The sequence below is a fragment of the Camellia sinensis genome, chromosome 10 (genome assembly GCF_055761805.1).
Source record: "Camellia sinensis isolate YWXY chromosome 10, ASM5576180v1, whole genome shotgun sequence".
NCBI classification, from domain to species: Eukaryota; Viridiplantae; Streptophyta; class Magnoliopsida; order Ericales; family Theaceae; genus Camellia; species Camellia sinensis.
This window is the reverse complement of record NC_138970.1, coordinates 5,569,778-5,592,280: the sequence shown is the minus strand read 5'-3', so window position 1 is coordinate 5,592,280 and position 22,503 is coordinate 5,569,778. Positions and strand designations below refer to the sequence as shown.

The 22,503-nt window shown below is 37.0% G+C and overlaps 1 protein-coding gene and 1 long non-coding RNA gene across 2 annotated transcripts; both read left to right on the top strand.

The window, feature by feature from the left end:
• Window positions 1-428: 428 nt before the first annotated feature.
• LOC145800103 (uncharacterized) lies at window positions 429-1,007 on the top strand. Its single transcript, XM_082889747.1, has one exon. It carries the CDS (start codon window positions 429-431, stop codon window positions 1,005-1,007), a length of 579 nt encoding a protein of 192 aa, XP_082745873.1.
• Window positions 1,008-5,905: 4,898 nt separating this feature from the next.
• Window positions 5,906-20,750, top strand: LOC145800949 (uncharacterized). The gene is made up of 2 exons (XR_014341580.1): window positions 5,906-6,187; window positions 20,426-20,750. It is a non-coding gene; the product is annotated as an uncharacterized LOC145800949 (long non-coding RNA).
• Window positions 20,751-22,503: the final 1,753 nt, after the last annotated feature.

Here is a 22,503-nt window from a genome sequence, read left to right as displayed (position 1 = left end):
ATCGGGGAACTGCCATGCAAGCTGAGACCAGTATTGAAACGCAACGCCCATCTGGGGCATCTGCCTCACATCCAGCTTTGGGACCCCAGCCGAACTTTGACCCAATTCTGCCAGTTGAAGATTTGCAGTGTCTGAATCCTCAAGAAGGGTTGGCTCAAGCTCAGGTGCTCAAACCCCTGGTGCAGCCTAATGAGAGAACTCAACCCTTTCATGTTCATGAGTTCAATCTGACTGCAGTGAAAATTACAAACCTTGAGAAGCAATTCAAAAAGGCACAAGTCCTTAACTCCATTCCTGGCATTGAGGATGGGCACACCGGGGCTTCCATCCGGCTCCCAGACAGATTCAAAATGCCATATATCGACCGTTTCGACGGGTCTGGAGATCCAATGGTACATATCCGAGTTTTCTTAGATGTCCTGAAGCCGATGGGTCTGACTAAGCCACCAAATTATGTGAGAGTCGCACATGAATTACACGAGGATGGGCAACCACACCTCCATGCCCTTGTGCAATTCTCATACCGTTTTCAGACGCAGAATGAACGGTTCTTCGACATTACACACAATCGAACCAGTCGCCATTTCCATTCGAATGTACAGGGGGCCTACAACCAACAGAATGTGCTGGAATACATCTCCAAGCACGGGGATTACACGGAATGGGGTGAATTCCGTGAGAGGAGCCGCTGCGCTAACCAGAATAACAAGGACAATATATATCGGGATGCACTTGCAGCCGGCACCAAGGACGAAGCACTAGCAGTGGTACGAAATGGCGACCCAAAATGTTTCTGGTTAAATTATGACAAATTGTCATCAAATTATGACCGGATTTCATTTAATCCACCATTGCCGTATGTTCATCCATTTACAAACACAGTATGGGTTGTTCCAACAGCAATACAGCAATGGGTTACAGACAATATAAGAGACGAAGCCCAAAGACCGCATAGGCCCAAGAGCATTATAATTGAAGGCCCATCTAGAATTGGGAAAACATGTTAGACCCGGTCTTTGGGACTACATAATTATTATTCTGGCCACATCGACCTGAGAGACCACAAGAACGACGCTTTCTACAACATAATCGATGATGTGGCCCCACAATTTTTGAAACATTGGCGCGAGTTTATTGGAGCGCAACGGGATTTTTTTTCAAATTGTAAATATGCCCGCCCAAAGAAAATAACGGGCGGGATTCCAAGGTTTATATTATGCAACCCCAGAGCCGACTCCAGTTACAAAGAGTTTTTGGAAAAACATGAACACGCCGGGCTCAAAGCGTGGACGATCCGAAACGCAGAATTCTATACAATCAAAGAGCCCCTGTTCGCCAGAACCAGTCAAGAAGAGGCATCATAATGCCAAGAAGAAGGCCCAACGCAGGAAGATATTCCACTTCCAATGCGGTTGTTCGATATTCCATACGAACGGATGTGTCGAACCACATACATTGGAGAGAGAAGACGCTGTCAAAGGTCTTTTATGATACTTTGAAGAACCCGATGTGGTTCAAAGCAGTAGACCTGTCCAGACCGAGCAATCAGGGGGTATACAAGATACAATGCCTATTCAACTACAACCTCCGGAAGGCATTGGGAATCCGGACGTTTACAGCAACAATGTATACGTGGCTGACTTCCAGTGGTCGCAGAAGCCTGTCGGAGACTGTATTTACCCAGCTTATTGCACGCAGGATGACGAACAAATTATCCAGCTTTGGGATTATTAGCCCTGTAAATTATTGTCTCGCACTGACCATTGTACTCGACGAACTTTCATATTATGTAAAAGATTGGCGATGGGAAAATATTTATGTAAATTTTTATGATTAAATAAAAATGCAGTTTTATTGAATTTATGTGTCTTAATAAATTCGATTTCTGAGCATGTTTAAGCTGGATAAATGGGCTGTAATTGGTAAACAGACTAACGGCCCAATTACAACAATGAGGCCCATTTAATGTTTATTAGTTATTTTAAAATAGGCCCAGACATATGGTACATCAGCCCATTAAAGATAGGCCCATCAGTAAGCGGCCCATCCAAACTATGAAAGAAGTGGACACTGAAGAGAAGGCCCAAATTTTATTGCAATTAAAACAGTTACAAAATAATAATTTACATTTTATTTTTATGATCCGAACATCCACAACCAGAACGCACAGGCTGATTTTCTGAAGGGGCGGTGATGTAGCAGACATCAGCGGCAGAACACCTATCTGCACGTTGCTCCATCGTCTGCATACTTGCCTTCGTCGCCGGGGTTTCTGTTTCGGAAACCGCTTTCAGACCGGCGAATAGAGCATCTTCTTGCCACTGTAAGGCGTTGATGAGCCGGATTAAATTTTCGGCGTTGTTTTCGCCGACGACCAACAAGGACCAATGCAGCAGTAATAGATCCGGCTTGTATTTTAAAATCAACCGCCGAAATTGGCCTAGATCTCCGCGATCCATTTGCAAAATAATTCAAACTCCCCCAATTATTTTGGCTTATATAATTTCCCGCTTGCGCTTGCCTTTTTAGATTTTTAATCCTGGCCGCAGATCGGGGAGCGGCGCTTGCCTTTTTAGATTTTTAATCCTGGCAGCAGATCTGGGTGCGGAGTGGAAGCCCTAGACGACAACACGCCGCGAATTGCGGAAGGGAGCACCAATCAGGGGACGACACGTGGCGCGGGGAGAGCGTCCCAGGTAATATTAATGGGACGCTCCGGGGCACCTATATTAACGATTATGATCATATTTAAAACATGATTTTAAAAAAATTATAAATATTAAATTATTTAATCTTAGTCGGTCATTGTGGGGAAGCAATGAAATATTGTTGAATTGTAATTGATTCTTTCAACTTTTTTATTATTATTATTATTATTATTATTATTATTTTATAGATGGGGTGATTCTTTAATCTTTAAAATATGATTTTCTATGGTCTTCTAAAACCCATAGAAAATCTAATTACATGATGGAGAATTCTATCATTGATTATTTTTTTGGATCCTAATGATTCTTTCAACTTTACTTTATTTTATTTTTTTGTTTTTGTCCTTTTATAGATGGGATGATTCTTTAAACTTTAAAATATGATTTCTTATGGTCTTTTCAAATCCACATAAAATCTTATTACATGATGAGAATTCTATCCTACACACTTTTTATCATATATATTTTTAATTATATTATTATTTTTAGTTATGATTAATTTTTTTCTTTAGTTACGACAATATTTTGAGATATTTGATTATGTCTCATTTGTGTTTGGTTATGATTATTTTTTTTAAGTTATAACTCAAATAGTATGGGATTATACCATTTTCTTTTTTAATTATAAAGTGTGTATAGTACACATAGGGATAAAACTAGAAGAACTATCAAGGGCTCCCAGCATAAAAAAATAGATTCTTTTTCCATCATGCATTTTCATTGTGTTTTGCACCAAAAAAACAAAAAAAAAAAAAAAACCAAAAAACTTTTTCTTCATGTTAGAGAATTTTTTTTTTAATCATATTAGAGATTACTTTCATGGTAACTTTTTCATCATATTAGAGAAAAAAAACTTTTTCATCTACTTCGTGGTGTTTGATTTTTTTTGTATTTGTATAATTTATATATCATATTGTGTGTGTGTGTTTTTTTTTTTTGTATATATAGTGAAAAAAATATATTTGTCTTTTGACCCATTCGGTGATGAAATCCTAGTTCCGTTACACACTCTTTAAAGATTGTGTATCATAATCTTTTCCTTAGATGACAAGTAACAGTGAAATAACTGTCTTACAGAAATAACAACCAATCTCAAGTTCAATTCTATTCACATGTTATCAAAATATGTGAATGAAACATAAGTTTTAATTGGTTTAAAATGTTAGAACTTATAATTTTAAGTGAAATTAATATATTTTTAAAATATAAAACTTATAATTTTAAATAAATCAAATTTTAGTTATTTGTTTTGTATTGGAGTAATACTCCTCATAATTCATGTTCCAATATTTGTTCAGTTGTTACTTAAAAATTTGCATAAAAGTAATGAATTTTATTGTTCAAATGATAAAAATTTCGAGCCACATGCAAGTAATTTTTATAATTTTTCTTTTTAATCATTGCATTGTTCAATCAAATCATCATCAGACAATTAATTTTGTGGGTCTATATTTTAGAACAAGATAACCATATGTTTCATATGATTAATTTTATTGTTCACCTTTTTATATTTCTAATGTTTATGATAATGAAAGCATATCTATTCCACTAATTATTTAGTTGCGTCTTTGTTGCTCTTGGAACAACTTGTCAACGAAAACTTTACCAATGATATTATTATAGTCTGGTTTGGTAATGTTTATGAATTAATTTATTTGGTTACAATAAAAGGTTTATTAATGATATTTGATTGTAATTGTAAATTATAATTACTTATTTATTTTTACTTTTTCATGTGACAAAAAAAAAGTGAGATTTTTTATTTATTCATAATTAAATAAAGAATATTACTCACAAAAAGACTATTTATAATCTATTGTCACTTTTTAACATAAACGAAAATCGTAAAAATGTATCTTAAAGTAAATATCATTTTCTAATTATTAAAAACTCCAAGTTAATCATCACACTTTAGCAAAAGTTAAGAAAATTGTTCAGTGTGTTTGGTTTAAATTTTTTGAATTTAATTTTTTGAAAACTGGTTTTTTTATTTTTCGTATTTTTTTTTTGTTTTTAGTGAATATTTTTTAAATTTTAAGCAATTTTTATTTTTACTTTTTTAGATGCACCTTACTTAGATGTATCTAAATAGTAAAATATTTGTGAAAAAATATTTTAAAAAATTAACAAATACACAAAAATATGAAAAATATACTGATTTTTTTTTTTTTGTATTTAGTGTATTTTTTAAAGATTTTTTCACAAATATTATACTTTTTAAGTATATTTATGTTAGGTGTGCCTAACAATTAAAAAATTTCTTAAAATATTAAAAAAAATTATTGAAAACATTAAAATACGAAAAATAAAAAAGTAAATTTTTTGAAAATTATTTTTAGAAAACCGAAACCAAACAAAGTGGTTAATTCTCACTTCATTTATATACATTTAAAAATTAATTTTTAATATTCAAAATTATAAGTAACATTATTTCAAATAAAAAGCAAGAAAGCAATGCTTAAAGTATATTTATAAAAATAAAATAAAATAAATTACATAAACAAATATGGAGGGATTGTCAGAAAAAAGATCTCCAAAATCTTCACAGATTGCTGCAGCTGCAGGCTTTGTGTGAAGTGTCACATTATATCTGTTACGTTATTATGTTTAAGAAAAATATATTACGGAGTTTTTATTTTTTTGAAGTGTCACATCATACTTATTATTGCCACATTTGAAAAAGTACACTAAAGAGGAATTATTTTTTTTAAGTAAAAGTTTTGGAGTATCACATCATACTCGTCACGTTGTCACATTTAGAAAAAGCACACTAAGGAGTTTTTAATTTTTTTAGACTGTCACATTGCTGGAGTGTGATATTAATACATGTGACATTGGAGTGTCACATCATACCTGTCACATTAATAAAATGGTATAACTATCTACCAAAATACTACCAAAATCAAAAATAGGACCATATGAAAAGAAACTCTCCACTAATAGAACTTAACAGATCAATAAAAAAAATTTAAAACTAATTAGAGTACTTATTTGTGATATGAAATTTATTGATAAATAAGCTTATCGACAAATAGCCTGATTTTGTGTTTGATAAAAAATGAAAACACGAATGTGACATGACAACTTTACATATTTATCATATTATAGTTGTGGGTTTTGTTTAAGTGTGCAACCCCCTTAAGGTTGTACACCATACTCACCCTAAGTATTAACCCTTGGCTTAGAAAGAAATGATTAGGACCATTGAATTATTTAATTGTGGAAAATGGAAACCTGGGCAACCGGTTAACCCTTTCGACTCTCTCTCTCTCTTCCCTCAGCAACTCTTTTTTTCTTCTCTCGCTTTTCTTCTATTCCTCTCTATTGCTATTGCCATTGCCATTTGTGTAATGTCACTGTGTAACACTTGATTTCCAGCAACAACTACTAGCCTCTGTTGGGTTCCATTGTTGAATCTCTACACTACCCTCGATTTCTAGCGACAAGATATTAAGGCATTCTCTCCAACCAGATATCACGTATGGAGCCCTCTCTCTCTCTCTCTCTCTATATATATATATATATATATATATTCGCCCTCTCCACTTCACTGATTTTCCCTAAACCCTTATTCTAACTTCAACCCCTCTACGATTTCCTAAACCCAAAACCCCTCCATCTACAACAATAACGTCTATCCCTTTTTCAATCGATTTCTGGATTAATTAGTTTTTTGTTGGGAAGATATAAAAAAGAAGATAAATTTTGGCCTGATTTCTAGACTAAAGAAATAGGCGTTAGTAAAAGTTTTTTGTTGAAAAAAAAAAAAGGTAAAATTTGGACTAATTAGTTAAATTAGAAAATAGATAAATTTTTTTGAATCTCTCATCATAATCTTAAATCAATCCAAATATGGGATAGAATACACAATTTTAATAGCATAGTTTTAATACTATCTATTGCATGGTTTATTGAATTGTTTATGTTTTAAAACATTAGATGAAATGAATCAAAGATATTGAGCAACCAACTTCTAGTTAAGTGTTAGCTGTAAATTATGCTTCCTTGTTATTTCTAGCTTTGATTCACATTTTCATTGCTAAGTGTTAAGAACTTAAACTTGTGAAGTCTTGCAAATCATGGGTTTGATAGTTTTGATTTATTTTTATTTTTATTTTTTTATTGTCAATTGTTAGGAACATCCTTTTATCTATGGTCTAATTCAACAAATTTATTGAACAATTTTGAAGGAGCTTACAACCATATTCAGACTAGAAGCCTCAATACACTCAATCTTTCCATGGAGTAAACTAATTTAAACAATGAATTAAATCCTGATATGGCATACACAAATTTAGGAAACTAATGTGTCCCTATTCCAATTATTTCTTTTCCCTTGCAAGTATAATTTACCATTTTTTATTTTTTTACTCTCTCTCTCTCTCTCTCTATATATATATATATATATGTATATAAAGTAGCTCTCGACGTCTTTGTGTTTGTGTACATGTGTTTTTTGCTTCTTTCTCATTTTTTGAGAATTGATTATGTCAGTTTATTTTCTTATTAAAGTAGACACATGTTTGTGCTTTATTTTGCTTTATTTTGCTTGCTTTTGCCATGATTTTAACTTTTTCATAATGCAAAAATCATCCATATTGTGATAAGTTTGGAAGAAATAATAGAGGAATCTAGAAGGGAAACCGAAAAACAAGAGCAAACATGTGCCCCTATGCTAAATGTATTAGGGCACTAATTTAATATTTGTTTTTAAAAAAAACTTCAAGTTAACATGGGAATTGGCGTTATTATTGCATTGTTTATAATGTGTATGATATGTGGGCTTAACTTGTGATTTGAGAGAGCTGACACTGGCTTCCAACTTTGCAAATTATTGATCTGAAGTTTTTTCATTTTCCATAGCTTGTATAGGGACATCTGTTTACAAGGGACATCTGTTTATGTTTCCCATTTTACCATTTGTTACTATGTTTTTGCATGATATAGTGCTTTTGGTCCATGGTGCTTTTAGGTTTTGCTGACTATAATATTCCCCTTTTGTAGTCATAGGATTAGATGAAAACTATCTGTAAATTTGATATCAGTATCAAACAACATTCTATGTTTTTTAATTGGTCCATTTGAGAACCATTTCTAATTTTGAGGCCACTAGTGTGTAATATTGTTTGTTTTAGTGTTTTTCTAGGTCACTTGTGAAATTATATGAGTTTAATACAAAATGGATAGTGTTTAAATAATTGTAATGGACATTCTTAGCTGTTCTCTGAGGTTTAAGGTCCCATAAGATCACATTGTGAATTCTTTCAATCCTTAGTTGCACTTGGTTGGGCCAGAGTTTCAGTCTGCCTTCTACCGAATATAAAAAACATTATAGTGTCTTAACTTGCTGACGTACCAGCGAAGATAGTTAGAGTTTGTGTCACATCTTCGAATTTGAGAGGGGCTTTCTTGTTTTTGCTTAAATTATGGGTGTGGCTCAACTTTTTGTGCCGCCTTTCGGAAAACGAATAAGTGCTACAGTATCAGACTCTCGCGGTTCTGAATCTGATCTCGCAAGTGCAATGTGAAATAGATAATCACCAAAGAGTCCTAATCCAGCAAATCTTTTGAAAAATCAATTTTGAATCAAATTGCTAAAAATAGACTACTTTACCAGATACAGAGTCGCCACCTAAATATTTTTTGGAAAATTTAGGAAACCCATGACTCGTGCCAAAGGCCATGTGTCCGTCATCACCAAGATTGTCTCTGCTCGAGAACTTGTGTACAAGAGGGGAAGGTCATGAATTGAGCACCCCCGCTCGCCCGATCAAAGATCGGTCTCTACTAATCATGATAAGAATCTTATCTACATTATATGCTCTTGTTTCGGTTTATTAAGCTAGCATTACTATGTGATGCGCACACACACAAGTATAGACTAATTTGCAAAAATTAGAACATTTCAATTCATGTTTGTTCTGAAAATTGTTTCGAATATATACCACTGGAAAAAGTGATCGCATATAAACATTACTCAAATTATTCCAATTCAAGCAACCTTCATCCACAAGTATTCAAGCAATTTATCATTTAAGCACTTAGCCTCATGGCAAGCATGCTAGACATAGCAACAATCACACACATCCAATATGCTAAAGCGAGTAAAGGCTTGCCTAATATTCCAAGCCAAAAGAGAAACTAGTTAGAAAGATGCATGATTCTTAACTATGCAATATGACTAATGTGACACATGTGATATACAATCTAAATAGGCTCGGCTACTAGCATGGCAAATGAATCAATTTGATAGCATGCGGTCTAAAAGCGTTTTCAAAGAAGCATTATACTAACAATACAAGTTAGAATGATGAACTGAGCTCAATGCATGCAAGACGATGGATGCAAACATGATGTATGCTAAACAAAACATGATGCCCTAAACTAACCATCATAAGCTAGTAAATAAAAGAGAGAAAGATGTAGGGTTGGAAGACATACACATTATTACAACATTGCGCCCTCACACAGGAGGGTCCGAATGAACTAACTAATTAACTAATTAAAGCTAAACTGATTAATTAACTATTACAAAACGAAATGAATAAATAACTAAACTACTTAACTAATTATTACAAACCGAATTAATTAACTATTCTAACTAACTAAAGTAATTACAACACGTAACGAATTAGCTATTTTAACTAATTAATTTACAAAGCTACTATGTTAAGCACAATATTAATATTGTTACAACACGAATCCTAAGGCTCAATGGAAGGCTCATGCATGGTTGCGATTTCCACTCGAAAAAATCACTGTTTCTGTTGCTGAATACCTCTATTGCACAGTAAAACACATGCACTGATTTCTAACTCCAGACCAACTCTATTCTGCTGGGGAGTATACTGCTGCATTTTGCAATGGTGGCTGGCAGAGGGCCTGTCGTTCACTGATGATGGCCTGCTGGCCACCAATAGTGACCTGTCGGCCACTGGTGCCTGGACTTCCCTACTGCAACAGAGGGCAAATAGTGCAGATACAGTGTATTCTCAAAGGTTTGTTTGCACAATTTACCCCTTCTTATCATAAACAAATCAAAGGAGTGGTAAGTTTGGTTCACAAACCATCAATGGAAGCAACTTCATTACATGATGGCCTATGAACCAAAGGTACAAATTCAATAAATGTAACAAAATAAAACTCTGAAAACCACCTTCCTACCATGAAAGATCAAGGGCAGTAGTTGACAATGAATCTTGAACCATTTTCATCACTAATGAGTATGAAACGACTTAAGAATCTAGGGTTCAATTAACGTCCGATTGAACCCTAACAAGTTATTATCTTGTATCAATTTTAATCACAAATTTTATTACTCTATTTTAGTTACTTTTCAATTCTTTAATCAATTAAGTCCAAAAGTGAGTTTAAGTCCTTTAAAGGAGAGAAATGTCAAACTAAGAGTTAGCTTAAGGCATGAGAGATATATCATGCAGTTGATAATGAACCCCTATAAGGGATTAAACCATTAAGCATGACAACCACAATCTCAAGCTTAAAATAACAATAGTTTTGAAACAACTCTCAAAGCAAAGCAAAAGCTAAGAAGGGTGGGAGGTTGCAGAGGTGATTAAGGGTGATCACAAGTAAGGAAAGCATAAAATAAATGCTATCAACTTAAATAGGATGGTGGTTAAGGCCTAAACCACCAAACTTATGAGGACAATTACACTACAAGCATACAATACAAAGCTCAAATGCAACAAAAAGCTAAGAATAGTTCTAAAATAGGTCTAAAACAATCCTAAAACATGCAGGAATTGAGCTAACAATAGCTAGAAAAATAAGCTAACACATGGAGCATGTTAAGCTAGTAAACAAAGCATAAGGAGGGGAGGCTACCCCTCCATTTTTGGACTTCAAAACATGATTTTAGCCATTGAAATAACTCTGAAATTTAGCATTAAAAAGCTCAAAAAGAGTTAACAACAAAGTGGGAAACACAAGGCCAAAAGCCTTAGAAGTAAGGTGTAAAGAAGGGCTATCAACCCCTCAACCTGTAATGGCCTTAAACCACAAGTTTCAGCCCAAAAATATAAGTTTTAAAGGGCTTAAAAATAGCAAGAAAAGATGGAAAAACAAGTGGTGTAGAGATGGTACAAAAGCAAGAGATGGTATACCTCTTGAAGATGAATGCTTCTTTGAGTTATGAACCACTAATTTCACACTCTCAAGTGTTTTCAATAGCTCAAATTCAAGCTCAAATCACCTCAGCATGAAGCTCTCTAGGTTTGGTTTAGAGTGTTTAAGCAAATCCTATGCAAGTAGAAATGGAGAGAGAGAATTGTAGAGAGAGTGGAATTTTTCAAAATTATTTCCTCACTCCTAAATGTTTCTAACCTTTTAACAATGAGGGAATGTCATCTATATATAGAAATAGATGAGCCTCAGTCGAAAATATCAAAAAAGGAACAGCTGGAGTTTTATGGAAACAGCTGGCAAAAATATCTGGGTTTTACATTAGTGGCCGGCAGGCCAAAAATGGTGGCTTGCCATCCAAAAATGGTGGCTGGCGGCCACCTGCCGGCCACAAAAATTCTACTTCCAGGTCCGACTTCAAATGGGCATATCTCTCTCATCCGGACTGGGTTTTAGGTTATTCTTGAGTTTAAATTGAAGCCCCAGAAGTCTAGTTTCCAATGGAGGTGGCCTTACATCTAAATTCTAAGTGTGCAAAGAGATATGCCTATTTTAGTGAAGGTTTCTCATTTCTATCTTAATCGGATTGATGCCTAACTTTAAACAGCCATATCTCCCTCATTCGAACTTGGCTTTAGGAGATTATTGAGTCTAAAATGAAGCCTCAGAAGTCCAATTTCCAATGGTGGTGGCCTCACAACTAAAGTCTAAGTGTACAAAGAGATAGGCCTGATTTAGTGAAGGCTGCTTAATTATCTCTTAACAGTTTCATGCCCAACTTCTCTCCCAACTAGTTTTCTTCCCTCTCTAATTTTCTTCAACTCTAAACCTATAAATAAGAGGTTTAAAATATTTTTCAAAAATTTCACTTCTCTTCCATTTATTTCTACTTTGTCCTTGCTCAGTTTATCGAAAAGTGCAACTTTTAACGAAATGCGAGCCTCGAAACATTGTAGAAACATTTTCAAAACTATTTTGAAAGAGAGGGTTTCAAGGTCTAAAATAGTTTTGGTCCAAAATAGGGTGTAAAGTTAGGATTTAGAAGCTCTTCTTGCTGAAGAAATCAAACATTTGCATAGCATAACTTTCATCATCGAGTGATCAATTAGTGGCGCTCAAGTTTTAAGGGCGGTCAAAAATTGGGTGTTTACAGTTGCCTCTCTTTGGCAGAACTCGAAGTCATGAAATGACGTGAGTGAATGTCAAAGCCCGAAGACGACCTATTTTGACAAGGCCATAAGACTTGGGCAAACAAACAAAATGCAGATGCAATTGGTTGAACCCGAGGGTTGCCTACATATCCCTTTGCAAGGAATCAAACCAGCGTAATTCAGGGGCATAATGAAAATGATGTACAATGTAACAAAACAATGTAAATACAATGTAACGAAATAATCAAACCACAGTCAGTGCAAAACCACACAAATACCACGAAGGAATGGAAATGCAAAATCAAACTACATTTTATATATAAAAGAAGTGGGCACAACCAAACGACGCCTAACACAAGCTAAGTGCCTATATCCTTAATACTGGCCTCAGCGTAGCATGGATGCTTACACATAACAGAACCATGTTTTAACGTGAAAAGGGTGCGAGCACATGCAAAACTATGTTTTTCGTAGAAACAGAAAGAGTGCAAGTAATTGGGTGGTATGATATAAGTAAGGAATTATCTGCTGGGGCTGAATGTAACAAAACAAAGTACAATGCAATGGATGTAGTGAATAAGGCATAGGTCGAACCACATCTTACTTAGAAAAGGTATGGACACAAAACAGACCATGCCTAACACAGAAAAGGTGTTGACACCCTCAATACTGGCCTCAGCACAGCATGGGTAGTTACACATGACAAATCCATGTTTTAACAAAGGAAAGGTATGAGCACATACCAAACTAAGCTTAACATGGAAAAGATGCAGGTGATAAAATGGATAATGTAGTAAATGCATGCGATAGATGCTATATGCAATGTAATAGACAGTTAGCTGGGAAGTAAAAGTACCTTTACAGGGGCAGTTGGTGATGACTCACCTCATGCTGCTGGGGATTTTCCTCTTCTCAGTTTTAAGACTATCTCCTTCATCTTGCACGAATCACGGGTACTACTTTTCTTCCTGGCTATGTTTGCAACTTTCCCTATTCTCCAACAAGGTGATAGACTAGGTTGGTTCACTATCCAGAATTGAGGTGTATACAAGCTACCTCAGCCTATGGGGTTGCCATATAGATTTCAAGCCGAGGATACACCCTGGGTATTTAAACCAAACTTTAGTCTCAGAAATTCTGAACCTTTGCGTTCTAGGCCTCACCATTCAAACTCTAGTTTCCATCGTCTCAATTGATCTCTTAGGAACTCACTACAAACACAGCTAGGTGGCTATACGAGACCACCTAAAGCCGTTCGGGCACGACAAACACCAAAAGAATTGCACCTTTAGAGGATTTAAGGTCTCCTAAACCTAGTGAGTGCACAAGATAGTGTGGGGGGAGTGCACAAGACAGTGCTATTTAGGTACACAAGACAGTGCGATACAAGTTGCACAAGACAGTGCGATATGGGTGAATGAGTAAGATAGCACAATGCAGGTGCACAAGACAGTGTGAGTGAGGGTACACAAGATAGTGCGATATAAGTGCACAAGACAATGCGATGCAAGGTGCACAAAATAGTGCGATGCAAGTGAATGCATGAGATAGTGCTATGGAAGGTGCAATATGGGTTAAATGCACAAAATAGTGCGATGCAAGTTTGCACAAGATAGTGCGATACAAGGTGAAATGCACAAGATAGTGCGATGCAAGGGGCACAAAACAGTGCGATATAGGGTAGAATGCACAAGATAGTGCGATATAAAGTGCACAGGACAATGTGATACAAGGTGAAATGCACAAGATAGTGCGATACAAAATGCACAAGACAGTGTGATATAGGGTGCACAAAACAGTGCGATGCAAGTTTGAATGGTATGTAGAGGAAAATGAGCAGTACATAAAGTAATGCATTATGTATATCATGAAATAAGTGCAGGGCAACTTGTCACAACTCATTGAAATAAACACAAAAAATAGGTAACTCCACAAAGCTTTGTTAAGTGCAGAACAAAGTCAAGAGCAAGAGCAACTAATCACGCAGTTTAACTCAACCAGAGTATTGAAACATGTAGGCATAATACAAAACACATGTATTAATCAAAGGGAAGATGACAATCCCAAGAGAGTTTTGAAATGGTCAAAGACAACTTTCGAAAGCTGAATCATATCTGAATCAACATGGGGGTAAACTACCCTAATCCAAGGAAAAGTACCCAACAAATGGCACTGAGTGGATGGGGAGAAAGGTAGGTTCATGCCCCTTGTTTAAATGATGACTTGATCAGATACACTAAAAATTAGCCCTAGTGTCCAGTCATTGGCCACTGGTTGGGTTCATACCCCTTGTTCGATGGATGGCCCAATCAGATGTATTGAAAATTGCCCCTAGTGTCCAGCCACTGGCTACTGTTTTCAACATTATGCAAGCACATGTAATGGGGATCATCAGATCCTGGAACAGTTGTCAACCAATCAAACTCATGCTTCTCTTCTGACATATTGAGAACTTACTCCAGTCCCCTCCGAAGCAGGGACAGATTCCTCGTATACACTTTGCAATGATCATGAACATGATGCCACTTGTATGGGCACTCTCAGGTCGTTTATGAATTCCACACATGGACTTGTTTTCGAGTTTGGAGCAAACATTCGTGTATGGAATTTAGGCAATGCCACTCTGTTGAACTTTGAGCGACAAACACACTATGGTGACTCAATGACGAGTGTTGATTGAGACAAACACGTTATGGTGACTCAATGAAGAGCACATACTGAAACAAATACTAGGCATGATATAACAGAACTCACAACTGACCAAAAGCATAAAAAAGACCTAAGGTAGCTGATCATTCATAGTGCCCCTAGTATTACTTATGATCCCTTTAAAACTCAATTTTAATTTCTGTTTTGCTCAAGATAGAGATTCTACTGACAAGTTCAAGTATCGAAAATTGCTCCACTTGTTGATTCAAGTTAATTCTTTCTTACTCAGCGCAAGTAAATGATATGCACGGCAGTCGGTGTAGCTCATGGATTGATGCGAAGCTGACGACGTGAATTGGGCAAGATGACTGAGTTGAGATAGATGAGATAAATATGATTAAGACCGAACTTCAGGATGAAGTTTCCTACATATCGACATAGAGGATGGGTGCGATGGCCGCAAGCGAGGAAAGCACAAGCTCATTCTCAATGGTGTTGCTGTCATCAATGTTGGGGTTGGCCATTGTCTGAGCCATTGTCACCCGCCTCGACAACGATTTCGATGGGTATGGGTGTGGGTGTGTGTAGACACCCCATTTTTGACCGACCTTAAGAATCAGACGTCACCGATTGAGCGCTTGGTGATGTTGCATATCGTGCTCGTTCAAAGGTTTCGAAGTCTTGGCCGCGAGCTTTGCCTCAGGACTTCCGGACTCTTTCATGTTTTGCCTCGGTTTGCGAACCAGGCTCTGTTTTCTCTGTTTTCTCTTCGCGAAGAGAGGGAGAGGTCTCGTAGACCATCTCTCAGTGGCCGTAGGCTACGTTTCATGGTCGTAGGCCATTTTGCTCGTTTGGAGTCCGGTTTTCGGTTTTTCGGAATCGTTGGCCGTGTGCCTCGGTTCGGGACCGCATAACTACCTCCGTTTGCCCCGATTTTCGGCATACATCTTATTTGCTCCATTTTGAGGGACACTGTGGTCCGAGAGACCGGCTTCGTGGTCAAACACCACTCCCGGTGCCTAACAGCCAGTTTTCGGGGCCTCGGGCTGCGCGTTTCGGCCCCCGAACCTTCATTTTGCATCGGTTTGGGCTCATTTTTGGTGGAGACCTTATTTTCACTGTTAGAAAGCTTGTAGGAGGTGGGAGGCCATAAATATTTCTGAAAAGCCAACTTATTTTTGGTCCAAAATGGTTTAGCATGAATCCGGGAAGGAGAAAAATCTGCGCGGCTTCACCGAAACGGGCGTAACTCTTTGCACAAGAGGAATTAAGATATGAGGCCACCACCATTGGAAAGATTACTTCTGGGGCTTCATTTTGCACTCAAGAATCTCCCAAGTCCAAGTCCGGGGCGGGGGATATGTGGTTGGTTGAAGTCCAGTTGGACCGAATCTGCGCAGCTTCACGGGAAAGGGCATAACTTTTTCTACAGGAGGAATTTTAATGCAAGGTTTGTGCCATTGGAAAGCTAACTTCTGGGGCTTCATCCTAGGGGGTGGCCGGCCACTTTTTCCCTTTGACCTAGCCGGCCGGCCACTTTTTCTGGCCGGCCGGCCACTTAGCTGGTGGATGACTTTTTTTCCCCTTTTAAACTGGCCGGCCATTTTTGCCCCTCTGAGTGCATTCCAGCCATATATTTGTTTTTACACTTCACCCATGTCCGAGGGTTTGGCACTTTTGGAGGGAAACTTGACTCATTTTTCTCTCCATTTCCCCCCCCCCTTTTTCCCCCTCCTTGGCTTATATATCAGCAGCTCCAGCTGCTGGTTTAGGGTTGGAAAATTTTGCCTCAAACCCTTGCCTTGTCTCTCTCTTTCTCCATACTTCCAAGCTCCAATCCTTCAAACCTTACACCATTTTACACTACACCACCTAGCACCACCCTTCCATCCTTCATTCCAGCAGCTGGAGGTCATTCTTCAAGGCCTAAGAGTGCTGCAACTCAAGCCAAAAGGGTGCCAAAGTCAAGTCTTCAAGGGTAAGCTCCATTTCCCCCCTTTTTGGTCCATATTTTGTTCAATACATAAGTCATATTTTCTTGCGGTTTTGGGCTCTGACCCTAACTTTAGTTAAGCTTATTTTGAGCCATTTTTCATGTTTCATTAAGGGCCTGTCACTGTTTGAGGCCTCCTTGGTGCACTTACTTCATTATCCCTCTTATATGCCATTTTCTTGTGTAATATTTTTGGCCTGTGTATAAATTGTTTTGAGCTCTATCATGAACTGAAAAGTTGCTTATTTTGAGCCTTTCTTCAACATTGTTGAAGGGCTCATTGCTGTTTGAGGCCTCCATTTATCACTTGCCATTATATCTCTATTTTGGCTCCATTTTTGCATGATCTGCTAGCCTATTGTGATTCTATTTTTGGGCTCTTTTCAGAACTGAAAACAGTCTTATTTTGACCCCCTCTTCATGTTTCATTAAGGTTCTTTCATGGTTTGAGGCATATTTTATATACTTTGTGTTATATCTCTCTTTTTGGCCTCATTTACATAGCATTTTGAACATATTTTCGTACTGTTTTGGGTCCGGCCATCAACTGTAAAATGCATTATTTTTGGCCCCTCTTCAATGTTGTTGAAGGGCCCCTTTGTGTTTAAGGCCAGAAACCTTCACTTGCTTCTTTGCCCACCTTTTGGCCCATTTCTTGCATGAGAGCTTAGCCATACTTGTGTTTGTTTTTGGGCTCTTTTCAGAACTGTACGTAGTCATATTTTTGGTCCCTCTTCAGTGTTGTAGAAGAGTCTTTTTCTGTTTGGGCTTTGCATCTACCACTTGCTTCATTGCCTCCCTTGCGGAGCCATTTTTGTATGTTAATTTAGTCCCAATTTTGCTTACTGTTTGGCCATGCTTTGAACTGTAAAAATGCTTATTTTTGGGCTTCCTTTCTTCTGTATTTTCATTCGATGTACCAATTATGCATGCTTTGTATAGCTGTAAGCCATTTCATGTACCTAGTTTTGCATTTCGAGAGAAATTCCATGCATCGGGTGTCATTTCGCCTTGTTTCGGGTCTGTTTTGCCCCTCATTTTGCTACTGATTTTTGCATGTTTGTATATCATATTCCATGTCTTTGCCATGTCTCATTAGAGTGGCATTTCGGTGCCTGAGGGTCGGTCCTCGGTTTGCGTGCATGCGTGTACGCATCTCGAGTTGTCTCATTTTCATCTAATGGCCTCCTATGTGAGTGTGGCTGAGGCTCTCTCATGTTGGTGTAAGCCCATTATTGCATTGCGTATGCCATTTCATCCATAGAATTGTGTATGCTTGGTTGTGTATTACCTCGTGCAGCGTGTATGCCATGCCATAACATTGTGTATGTTAGGATTGTATCTTAGTTGCATTTCATGCATGTCATGCATATTGCATCGTGTTCGGGATAGGAGTTAGCCCGGGCACGGGAAACGAGGTGCATTTCGTACTCCGAGTGACGGAACGTGCCTCAATTCCCAGTCACCGACACTCCAGATTATCCATGATGGAGTTAGGTTTTAGTTGAGTTTTCATGTGCATTTATTTCATATTAAATTGTGCAATTCGACTCCTCGGCCATCATGCACCGAGATGCGTGATTGGTGGCATGAGGATCGAGGCATGCATACATTTGTGAAAATACATTGCTATGCCCCTTTCCTGCTCTCTGTTGCAGCAAATCAAGAATCAGCGGTCTTCCGAGGCTCGGTACGCATTTCAAGAATAGGCGCAAACAGAGGCTAATTGGGGCATCGTCATGGATTTCCGCGCAAGGCAGCCCAAGCATACATCATTCATCAGAATCAAGGCAGTCCTTGGCTTGCATGCCAGTTTATAGTTTTCCTAGATTAATTTGTAAATTAATTAGGATTTTTGTATTTATTTGGGACTGTATATTTATTTGGACCCTCTGTGCGAGGGCAATGTTGTAATAAGTGTGCGTGTGTGTGATGTATGTCTTCCAACCCCACGTCTTTATTCCCTTTTATTTACCAGCTTATGATGGTTAGATTAGGGCATGTTTTAATTAGCATACAGTATGATAGTATATTTGCATTCATTCATCTGTTTTGCATGCACCGGGCTTGGCGCATCATACTAACTGCATTGTATTTTCAATTTCAAGTTGAATACATGTTAGCTGTAGCATTTCATATGCCATGTTTAGAATAGCCGAGCCTGCTATAGTTGCATTTTTGCATGTGTTGCATTAGGCATTTCTGTATAGTTAGGATCATGCATGGATTTCTAACATAGCTTTTGTTTTGGCTTGGAGTACTCGGTAAGTGTTTATGCTTTAACATCCTTGCATGCGTGTGAGTGACTGCCATGATAGCATGCTTACCATGAGGCTAATTGCTTATGTGATATAACTGCCTGAATGCCTGTGGGTGAAGGTTGGGTTATTTGGATTGGAACAAATCATTGACTGTGAGTTTTAAGCCCACTAGATAGTGGCAAAACCATCTTTTCTAAGCCCACCAGAGGGTGGCAAAATCTGCATTTTAAGCTTACTTGCGAGCAGCAAACCACCTTTCAAAAAAATAAACATGAAATGTTTTGTTCCAATTCAGGCAACCCAGTCTATACTTGTATGCTGTGCGCATCACATAGTAATCTAGGCTAATAACCGGAATAAGAACACATAATGTTTTCAAAAATAGATATCATGGTTAGTAGAGGCCGATCTTTGATCGGGCGAGCGGGGGTGCTCACGAAGTGACCTTCCCCAATCGTACCCAAGTTCCCGAGCCGAGGCAACTTTGGTGATGACGGACACGTGGCCTTAGGCAACGAGTCAGGGTTTCCTAAATTTCCCAAAATAAAATATTTAGGTGGCGACTCTGTATCTGGCAAAGTAGTCCATGTTTGGCACTTCTTTCAAAAATCTGTTTTCTCAAAACGATGTGCCGGATTTGGACTCTTTGGTTCAGACTTAGAACCGTGACATTTGAGAGTCGTGAGCTGTAGTGACCCCAAATGAACAGAACGGGAATCACCCTCCCGGGGCGTTCGGGGATGTCTACAGTGTGGGTGTGGGTGTGGGTGAGGTGGGGGAGAGAAAGAGAGAGAGGAGAGAGTGGGTGTGATATATGAGTGTGGGTGAGGGACCTTAGGCTATAAAAAAATGATATTGTAGATCTCTTTCATTACTAAAAGTTTGAGAGGGCTGCTAGATTAAATATCCTTCATTTTTTTCTTATAATTATTCTTTTACAGATATATGATGGAGATGGGCTCATGGAACAAGATATATTTTGATATAGATTATTGAATAGTAATCTGTAATCAAACTGTATTTTGACATTTATATTTTGTTTGAATAATTGGGTTGAATTTTTTTAAATTTTTTTAGATATTTAGATATGTTTTGTTGAATGGATTAGAAATTGGTCTTGTTGAATGTAATTGGTTTTATTTCTTAATTAAATTTGAGGTTGAATTAATGTGATTTGAATTTTGCATAGGTGAATTTGTAACAAATATTAGTGTCGCTAAAAGTGGGAAGCTGGCATATATTTTTGAATATTATATTAGATAAAAACTTAAAATACTTTATTTTAGAATTGCATTCCTTGCTTCATCCCAATTATGCTATAACTAAAATTGTATAATTAGACCAATGTTATATACGTAGGGTTATGGTGTATGCTGTGAGGAAATTGCCAATGAAAAGTTTGTTTTTGTTACAAATGAGGTACCTGCTTCTTATTTATTTAAACATTTTGTTTATAGTAATTGTTATCTATTTAAATGTTCTTCCATTGAAATTAACTAAATTGATGTAAAATTATTGCAGGAGTGGTGTCAATTATAGAGGATTTTGTTCAAACTCTTCTAGTAGTTGGCTTTGGGAGATTCAACTCTATCTTAAGATCATTATGCTTGGAAGCATTCCTTATTTTCCTTTTTGTGGAAAATTCTATAAATCATATTTTTTTTTGTGTGTAAATCTCTATGTCAGTCTCCTTTGATTTCTAGTAATTTACATGTGAGGTTCCTATAGTAAGGAGAAATGAACACTAATGGTTGAGCCCCCAAACATAAAATTTGACATTTTTTTTAAACAATTAGACTAATGCACGATTTAAAATTGGTTTCTAAATAATATTTGGTTCATGTAATTTGGATGGTTTTTATGTGTGGATGAATGTACACTTGGATGATTTCTATTTGAATTATGTAAATTTTATTTTGCTAATATGTTTATGTACAATTTGATATATGTCCAAATTATAAATTAATTTTGGATGCCAATCTATGTATATGATATTTGGGTATCAACTCTATATGTCTAGCTTGATGATATTTGCATGTCAATCCAAATTGATTCAAGTGCAAAAGAATATATGATGTGATACGTGCAAGTCAAGCTATTGAAAAATAATCTTTGCATGTGAAATTGTGAAGTACTTATCAGATTCATTCTCATTCAATTGTGAAAAATCTAGAAATCCGCTAGATATTGATTTGTGATTATGTATCAATTTATAGCCATAAAACAATCCCAATCAAACAATCAAGATAAATCGACACAACAATTTTAACGTGGAAAAACCACAATTGAAGCACCTCCAATTGTGATAAAAAATAACGGGCAACAGCCACAAAACAATCCACTAAGAAGAAATAAAGGAATTACACAGGTATACTCTCAATTACCTAGCGAATCCACGCCCGAATTGAACCAACCCCTATGTGCCTCTTCCAGCCCCGTCTTCACCTCAGAATTGTCTTGACGATGAGGCACTCCAGAATTCACCAAAGCTTCAGGCTCAAATTCTTCAGAATCCACCGAAGAACAACTCTTTCTTTTGTATAGAGCGAACAAACAAACCTTTGATGTATTCTTCTTAACCCATGAGTTGAATACTCAATTAAACATCAAAGAAAACTAGCAAAATATCTCCAGATATAAACCTTAATATCCAAAAAGAAGATTTGAAGAAGTAATCCTAAAATCTGACAGAAACACGTACTTGTAGAAATCTGGGACTGCGAATCTCGCTTGAGCGAGGAACCAAAAACTCGTGTTTTCCATAAGTGGCTTCGCTCGAGCCAAACAACCTGCGCTCAAGCGTAAAATCATTCTTCTCATGTTTTTTACAGACGCAGCCTTCGCTCGAGCGAGGACTCCTTCGCTCGAGCGAGCAAGGGCGGACAAGCAACTTCGAATGCAATTTGGCATTTTGCTTCAGGGGCGCTGCCCCTCGACCCCACCTGGGCGCTACCCCGGACTCGCCAAGGGGCGCTACCCCCTGGACCCTTGCGAGCTGACCAGGCAGCTCGATCCCCGTCATAGTCAGCGAAGAGGCAATCTTGAAAAAATTAACATCACAAACTTCTCTGCACGGCACAATTCGAGTTGGATTAGCATCTAAGAAACTTATAGCCTCGCTGAAATAAAAGTGCGAAAACAAGTACAATCGAAAGGAGTTTTGTCAAACGGGATTGCCAAGAATAAAAACCTAACAAATTGCATAATTGACTGGTGATCAAATGACTTATAATTTTACTTTCAATCGATTGGTTATGAAATTTTCAATTACTTGTATTGATTTTCATTCAATTGCACAATTGATTGGTGATCAAATGTTTTACAATTTCACTCTTAATCGTATGGTAATGAAATTGTCAAGTACCTATCAAATTTTTTTATTTTTTTATTTTTATTATTATTTTAAACTCCTGAGTACCTATCAGATTAATTCTCATTTAATTGCACAATTGATTGGTAAGCAAATGTTCTTATAATTTCACTCCCAATCGATTGCAAAATTAATTGATTACAAAAGAATTCATATTACAAGATTATAGGCCAATCAATTGTACAATGGATCATGGATCAATATCAACCAAATTCAAATCATACATATT

Excerpts from the sequence above, each read along its gene's own strand:
- LOC145800103 (XM_082889747.1), top strand. The coding sequence starts at position 429 with ATGGGTCTGACTAAGCCACCAAATTATGTGAGAGTCGCACATGAATTA.